Source organism: Cynocephalus volans, chromosome X, assembly GCF_027409185.1.
Source record: "Cynocephalus volans isolate mCynVol1 chromosome X, mCynVol1.pri, whole genome shotgun sequence".
Lineage (NCBI taxonomy): Eukaryota > Metazoa > Chordata > Mammalia > Dermoptera > Cynocephalidae > Cynocephalus > Cynocephalus volans.
The window spans coordinates 172,209,118-172,217,587 of NC_084478.1; the positions used below are offsets into that span (position 1 = coordinate 172,209,118).

General features: G+C 41.9%; 1 protein-coding gene across 1 annotated transcript; it reads left to right on the plus strand.

The window, feature by feature from the left end:
• The first annotated feature begins 1,319 nt into the window (after positions 1-1,319).
• Positions 1,320-2,186, plus strand: SPRY3 (sprouty RTK signaling antagonist 3). The gene has a single exon (XM_063083061.1). It carries the CDS (start codon positions 1,320-1,322, stop codon positions 2,184-2,186), a length of 867 nt encoding a protein of 288 aa, XP_062939131.1.
• The last annotated feature ends 6,284 nt before the right edge of the window (positions 2,187-8,470 follow it).

Genomic DNA, 8,470 nt, shown 5'->3' on the forward strand with positions numbered 1-8,470 from the left:
TGAAAACTACCAGTTCCTTTCCATCGCTGAGACTATAAATCTATAAAGATAAAGCAAAGGTAGAGGTGGGAGGTTGCAGGGACATTTCATTGCAAGTAAATGAAGGAGATATGAATTTTGCTTTTGAAAGCCCCTCCCCAAAAAGAGCACATTGCTCAACTTACCCTCAAGGACTTGAAGATGTAGAAGGTGTGGATGAAAAGAATTCTTTTGTCAAATTGTGTGGTTTTAGGAATGCAAACCTTTGAGATCACCTAGTCCACCCCTGTGGTTAGATAGTGAAACTGAGGCCCAAAGAAAGCAAGTGATTTGACAATGGTAACATAGATATTCTAGTCTTAGGGTCTCCATAGTGTTTATCTGCATTCTTTTGTGCTGCATTTATTTAAAACCAAAACAACTAGCTAAAAAGTGAAATTTTTGTCAGACTGGTTCTTTGATGTGATGTGCCCAAAAAGTTATTTTTAACCAAATTAAATCTTCTTTTCAAAAAAGGAACAGATGTAAATTCAGCTAATCAGGTTTACATGGAGATATAGCCTCAAAAGTGAACTGAGTCTGGTCATATTATTAGCCCCCGAGTCCTTTATGAACTGCGTCCTTATTTTTCCTGTTATCACGCTTTGGATCCATTTCAGAGTTGTGTTTGCTTGCTTATGGAAACCTAATCAAGCACTATCCTCTCTCACTTGTTCATTTCTATTATTCATTCAAGCAATGCATCCCATCTGATGGATTTCAAAAAAAAAAAAATATATATATATATATATATATATACACACATATATATGTATGTATATACTTCTCATGGGAGACTTTTGAGACTTTCTCTTTTGCCTTGGCATTGCTTCACGAAGAGGCCTTTGTATTTAATATTCGGTTTCATTTTTATTAGAATTCTGATGCTCAAGGCTTACACGTTTCTCTGCTAGAAAACACCTGAATGAGCTAGCTGCTCCTGTGAACATAATCATATGATAGAATACAAAAAGAATCAATGATCTGATCTTCATTCCCAAACTGCTTTACAGTCTGGATGAGATGACCAGACTTGCCTGTAAAGAAGCAGGTGAGGTGAATTACAAAATAAAGGTGTAGTGTGAAGACAGTAGTTGAAGGTAGTGGTGGCGACAGGGCCTGAGCTTTGTTGTTCCCTTGTGAAGTACTTATGTCTGTGTGTTCTTATTTATTATTTCTATTCCTTCTCTCCTAGGATTTTCTGATGTGCCCTGAGATCCATGTAACTACAAGGGCTCCTCTTTATCACCATAAGTGCCACCCTGACCCCAAACCACTCAGAGCTCAAAATTCCAGGCAAAATGGATGCTGCAGTGACAGATGATTTCCAACAAATTCTGCCTATTGAACAGCTGCGCTCTACTCATGCTAGCAATGATTATGTGGAACGGCCTCCAGCCCCCTGTAAACAGGCCCTCTCCAGCCCTTCCCTTATTGTGCAAACCCACAAATCTGATTGGTCTCTGGCTACCATGCCTACTGCTCTGCCCCGCAGTCTCAGCCAGTGCCATCAATTGCAGCCATTGCCTCAGCATCTGAGCCAATCTAGCCTTGCCAGCTCAATGTCCCATAGCACCACTGCCTCTGATCAAAGGCTCTTGGCTAGCATTACACCCTCACCTTCAGGCCAGTCCATCATCCAAACCCAGCCTGGAGCAGGGGCCTACTCAAAGGCTGATGGTGCTCTGAAGGGAGAAGCTGAGCAATCTGCAGGGCACCCCGGTGAGCACCTCTTCATCTGTGAGGAGTGTGGGCGCTGCAAGTGTGTCCCCTGCACAGCAGCTCGCCCTCTCCCCTCCTGCTGGCTGTGCAACCAGCGTTGCCTTTGCTCTGCTGAGAGCCTCCTCGATTACGGCACTTGTCTCTGCTGTGTCAAGGGCCTCTTCTACCACTGCTCCACTGATGATGAAGACAACTGTGCTGATGAGCCCTGCTCCTGTGGGCCTAGCTCTTGCTTCGTCCGCTGGGCAGCCATGAGCCTCATCTCCCTCTTTCTACCCTGCCTGTGCTGCTACCTGCCTACCCGTGGATGCTTTCATCTGTGCCAGCAGGGCTATGATAGCCTCCGGCGACCAGGCTGCCGCTGTAAGAGGCACACCAACACTGTGTGCAGAAAAATCTCTTCTGGTAGTTCACCCTTCCCCAAGGCCCAGGAAAAGTCAGTATGACCTTCCCACGAGATGGATCCAGAGCTTTCTCCTTCTAGCCCCCATCAATAAAGCATAGGCCTCATCTTTGGAGACGGGAGAGGACGAATAAACTAGCCAAAGTTAGGACCTCAGCTCTTTTGTTCCTACAGTGTCAGGGGAATGGCCAAGTACATCCTGGTGCAGGATGCCTTGTTCTTTCTCACAGTATCCGTCCCACTCCTCTTCATCCTTTTTACGCCCTGCCAGCTCAGCCCTTATGGCTGTCATTCAGGTGACTTATGGGCATGAGATCTGGACACTGAGGACAGACAGAGGCAGCAGTGTGGAGGTTTAGGGGCTTCCCGATGGAATATCTCTCAGTGCGGGCTCTGATTGTCACTGTGCTTTTCACGGTGCCTGTGGAAGCTCTCTCCTAAGATGGTTTGCACAGGTATGTGCGGAACAGCATTCATCCTTCCAGGGAATAGGACCCCTTCTCCTTGTTTCCTCTCCTCCTCCTCATTATTCCTCTTGCTCTTTGTCTCCCTCTCTCCTCCTTTCATTATCCTGCTCTGCGTTCCTTCCCCCTTAACTCTCATCTTCTCTGCTTTTACCTTTCCTCTCTCTTTTCTCTCTTCCTTCTTTCTACTCCTCCCTTCCCTCCCTCTCAGACTGATCCTTTCTGTCCCTGTATTTCCGTCTCCCTTGAACTGTATTTGCCTCTGTCCACCTGTACCTGTCTCTCTCTCTCTAACGTGTCCAAAAGTGCTGTTTTTCCATAGGTGTTTCCGTCGACGCCAGACTTTGCTATGCTATACTATTTACTAAGTTTTATTAAGGGAAATGGATTACCATAGTGAAGTGATCAGTAGCAATAGTGTGTATCCCAGTGTGTGTGCACTCACAACCACTCACCTGTTTGTGAGCATGTGAGGCAAAGTTATCTTACATTTCCAGGTTTAATGAGTTGGAGTTTTTCTCCCTTTCCCAATGACCAGCTTATAGAACTGAGAGATCAGACGCGCAGGCTGAGTGGGTTAGTAAATCAGGCTGCTCATAACTTTGTATGTCTGACCCAAGTGCCAAAGGCAGACGTGCTTTATAGCCCAATGAACAAAGCAAAGGGTATTACAGAGGTATGGTCTCCATTAGAAGCTAAATGCCCTGAGACTGCGTGGCTCAGGCCTTAATAATGGACCTAAAAAGTGATAAAACTTTAGAGCTGGAAGGATTCCTAACTGTTAATCGAGTTCAATGCCCATATTTTACAGATGGGAAAACTGAGGCCTGAAGATAGCAAGGGACTTGCCCAAGACCACACACTGAGTTACTAGCAGAGTCGGGACTGGAATACAGGCCTTCTGACTACTCGTTCAGTATTCTCTCCCCCGCAGCATGTTGAGTCATGGGACTTTTTCCTAAGACTCTGTTACCAATGGCAGAAAGCCATTCCCATCTGATTAGTTTTCAGAAACCATATGCCAAGTCAGTGCGGTGGTCTTTCTGCAGTGCATGGTGGGTAGCTAATTAACTATCACGTGTTAAGGCTGCCCCCAGTAGACATCATCTTTGGCTCTGTCACTTTGTAGAAGCTCAAGTGTGGAAAAGAAAAGCTTAAACAAGCCCTAACCAAGCTGTATCTTCGCCATTGCATCTACTCTTTGCTGCACGCACTGTGCTCACTCCTGGCTTTTTGTCTGCAATGGCAGCTGCCTGAGAAACGACCATTCAGCAACAGTGAAAAACTGAGATGAAAGATGTATAATTCAGAGAACTGACTTCTCTTTTAAAAAATAGAGAGAGACCGGGCTGTGAACCTCCTTCAATAGGAAAAAGCTGCAGTGATGATGGCAGGCTCCTAAAGACTGCTGCTAAAAGACACAAGAATTGTAGTTTCCCTCTGTAAGTGAACCTGAAGTTCAGTAAGGAATTCAGAGATTGAGGGCACTTGCTTGAAATCAAGGTGCTCCAACTTAAAGATTTCCAGACTCTAACTTTATATATCCTCTCTTTTAAAGTGTGCATGGATGTGTGCTTCAGGGTGGAGAGGTGGGGAGAAGTGTATAGTCTTACACAGGGGGAAGAAAGGGACATCCGTGTCCCTTTGTTGGATACATATTACAAAAATATGTGCCACTTGGTCTTTGTTGGTTCTGAATCTTCCTGAAGTGTACTGACATTTGGGCTGCTCACAGCCTTACACCTTCACTTACGCCTCCTCTTCTAAAATTGCTTTGCTCTATTTTTGTATATATAAATATGTTATGATGATTATTAATAATGTTAATTATATTGCTGCAAATGGTGCCATAGATAAGGTTAGGCTTCTTGGAACATTTATAAAACCAAACCAATACCCATAACCTCTTATGTTGCTTTCAGACCCTTCGATTTTAAGTAACTTCTATCTTAAAAGTCTGCCTGATTGTACTTTAAATTTATCTACCCCTAAAAGCTGTGCCCGGTTCTCTGGGTCAAGCTGGATGGCGATGAGTAGCAACACACACTTCTCTCTGCTTCTGCCTGAAATTTGCTTAGAGCTCAGATATCTAAGGATTCTCTGAAACTAGCGCATTGTTCCTAAAGCTAAAGTTAATCTATGGATGTTTGCTTATTAGTTTCAGGGCCTCAAATAACACAAGTTCCTCCTCCTTGATAGCTCCTTGATATCTCAATCCTGCAGTCCTTACTCAGGCAAATTGTGCACTGCCAGAGGGGCCCTGGGCTCTGCCATATGCCCAGAGGAGCTCTTCTCAGTGTATTTCTAAATGGCCTTACACTTGGTAGAAGAAACTGAGGGGTCACTCAAATGCGGTTGCAGTTTGCAATCTGCTGCTGAGCCAGGGCTTTCACTTGTGTCCAAGTTGGCCTGATATGGACTGCATCTGGTTTACATATAGATGGGTCCTGTTGGGGTAGGTGCATGGACGTGTGAGTGAGTGTGCATATGTCTCCCGTCTGTGATTTTATATATACATATATATATGTAAATATATATTCACACATCTCTATATATTTTAATGTATTGCACATGTATATTTAAAATATATATGAAAGAACTCTAAATCCTGCAGAGCTCTGTTTTCATTATTTTTCTGCTTTGTGTCATGTACTGTATAAACAGGAATATTTAGAGGGTGTTTCCTGCTTAGCATTTTTTTGCAGTTAAGTCATCTGTTACCCCCTAACTCTACTCCTTTCCACATATTGGTCTCTTGATACATTTCATATGGCATTAGCCAAGAGTTTTCCTTTGGTTCCAGCCCATCTTCCCTCATCACAATAGCTATTATAAAATATAGTGAACACTTATATAGTGCTTCCTATGTGTTAAAACTATTTTTAGCATATTACCTATATTAGCTCACTCAATCCTCACACTAACTCAATAAAGTTACTATTCCAATCTTTATTTTACAGATGAGAAAACTGAAGCACAGAGAGGTTAAGTGACTTGCCGAAGGTAACAATTGTAAATGGTAGAGCTAAGATTTGAATCTAGGCCGTCTGACTCCCAAGTCCATGCTTCGTAATCAGGTATAGAAGTCTGGAGCCCAGTGTAAATCATTTTGGAGTAGCAAGCCTCAAATGGTGAATAGTTCTTTCCTTAACTGCAGTCCACCTGCAGCCTAGGAGTAGAAATAAATGTGCTCCTATGTTAGGAATGAGTCAATAGTTACAGACATCACGTGTTAGCTGTCTTGCTTTCCAAATAGTGGCATTACAAATTTCTCTACTACCTTTGAGCCAGTTGCCATTTCTCGGAGAGCTTATGGTATAGAGCTAATAGAGGAGTATTTTCACATGTGCCAGAGAGGGTAAGAATTTATTTGGCTTTATCTTTATAGGCCAGGGAAAACTAATTCAATTTTTTTCTGCACAAAGTAGAACTGAAACTGTTTTTGGAACTTGAGATTTATTGGAGATTTTAACATTCAAACTCATTGATTATATCAAGTGCATTCTTCTAATTCAAATGTAAGCAATCCGCTGATCAACATTAGTCAGTATAACACCTTGCCTTTTACCATCACCTCCTTCACACTGACAATGCTTTACCCTGGCATTATTTCAGAGCCAAAGGACAGACACTTAAAGAACATCTAGTTCAATATCAACATCTTATCATTGGAGAAAAACATGTACAGAGAGGGAAAATAACCTGTCTAAAGTCACACAGTTCAAAGTTTGAATGGAATTATGACTTTATTCCAGAGTCCCTAATTACCTGGTGTCTTAGCCTGGGTTCTTCAGAAAAATAGAGCTTGAAGCAACAGCTTATATGAAATCTAGGGAAGTAGGAATAAGGAAAAGGGTAATGAGGTAGAGAAGGAAGGAGAGCAAACATAAAGGAGTATTATCACTGAATTGGCCACAATCTTTCGTGGCAAGTTAATGTCTCAATCTCTTATGGCAGGCCATATGAAACTATTAGATCGCCATACAGCCAATCTGGGGAAGGAGGGAGAAGAATTCATTTGCTAGCTCCCACCTCATTAGTCAAATACCTTCCCCATGTGAGATTAATTCCTTCGCACTTCTGGGTAGTGCACGTGTTAGCCTCCAAGCGTGTACCTTGGCATCTTATGCCTCAGCAGCAATGGGGAAGCACTGTGGCTCCACCAAGGACAGGAAGGCAAGTGTGTGGATATAGGGAGACAGATGAAGTACTACAACAAGTTGGTGCTTTTCCCTTACATGTTTAATCACATTCATTCAAAGTGAGTTAGAGATAACTTACAGTTTTTAAAGTACGCGTATGCATCACTTAACAATGGGGATGCTTTCTGAGATATGCGTCATTAGGCGATTTCATTGTTGTGGGAGCATCACACAGTGCACCTCCACAAGCCCAGATGGTATAGTCTATGACACACCTAGGCTGTATGGTACTGCCATTATAACCTTATGGAACCACCATCGTGTATGTGGTCTGTGGTTGACCAAAATGTCATCATGTGGCACGTGACTGTATATAAGGCTTTATTGTGGCACTCAGAAATGTACTAAATTTGCCTTCTGAACTTATGTATCCTCTGACTTGCTTTGAAGGGCTTCTTTCTATATGGAAATAAAGTCCATAGTTCAATTAAAGGAGTAAAAATGTCTCAAAATATCCTTCTTCTTAGTATAAAAAGGAGCTATCTTACTGAACTCTCCAAAAAGCATGTCTGAGTCAATGCATGTATGTGAGTGCACACATATTCATTTAGGCTCCGTCAGCATAACAGCAGGAAAACTGGCCAAGTTAATAAATTCAGGAAAAATAGGCTAAACAAGGTTGATAAACACGATGAAGACATGAAACATAAAAACAGAGCAATCTGTTGCTTGGGTTTTTCTTAAGTATACTTTCACCAGTAATTAGGACATCACGTAGACACATTCTAAGAGTTATAGTATCTTTTATTCTCATACACAATAGTTCCCTGTGTCTTATAGACCATTCTTACGTGAAGTCAAAGTATTTAGTTAATAAAAAAATTCTATTGCTATGCCTTCATATTTATGGATAATTTCATAAAAGCATTGAATGCATTCCATTGATTTAATTTTTGTTTCTTCATGTAGGAGAAGATGAGTGTAAGTGAATTCTGAAAAATTTTCTAGGTGAATAATGAAATCAAGCTATTGCCCAAAACAGTTTAGCAAAACTCTTCTCTAATGACCTCCACTTTAGTAAGTCCAGAAATTACTTCTCAGTCCACATTACACCTGACCCATCAGGGGCATCTGACTCAGTTGCTCACTCTGTCTTTTAAGGCTTTTACCACTTTAACTTCCAGAACACCACACGGCTGATTTTCCTCCTATTTTACTGACTGCGCCTTCTCTGTTTCCTTCGCTGGATCTCCTCATCTCCTTCACCTCTCTATATTCATGTATGCCAGGGATTGGTCCTTGGACATCTGCTCTTTGGGTACCATTTACGTGATAATAACTCTCAAAATTAAATCTTCACCGTGGACTACTCCCTTGAACTTCCTGCTCATATACTCAACTGCCAATTTAACATCTCTACTCAGATATTTAGTAGAGATTTCAAACGTAATATGTTCAAACCAAGCTCCTGATCTTTTCCACTTCAAATCTGATCTTTGAAGTCTTTCCTATCTCCTTTAAGAAGGTTGCCAAACTTCTTAATAACCTTAAAGGTATTCCAACTTTCTAATTGCTCAGACCAAAAACTCTGTAATCATCCACTAGATTTTTTATTAGCTCTGAATGTAACCAAAATTCTCAACTTCCAAATCCTTAATTAGTCTTCTATTCTGGTGAGTTAGCTGGATCACATGTGGTCATGAGTACCCCCTTTGAACCTC

Bases quoted from the DNA above. Each gene is read 5' to 3' on its own strand.
- SPRY3 (XM_063083061.1), top strand. From the start codon at position 1,320: ATGGATGCTGCAGTGACAGATGATTTCCAACAAATTCTGCCTATTGAA.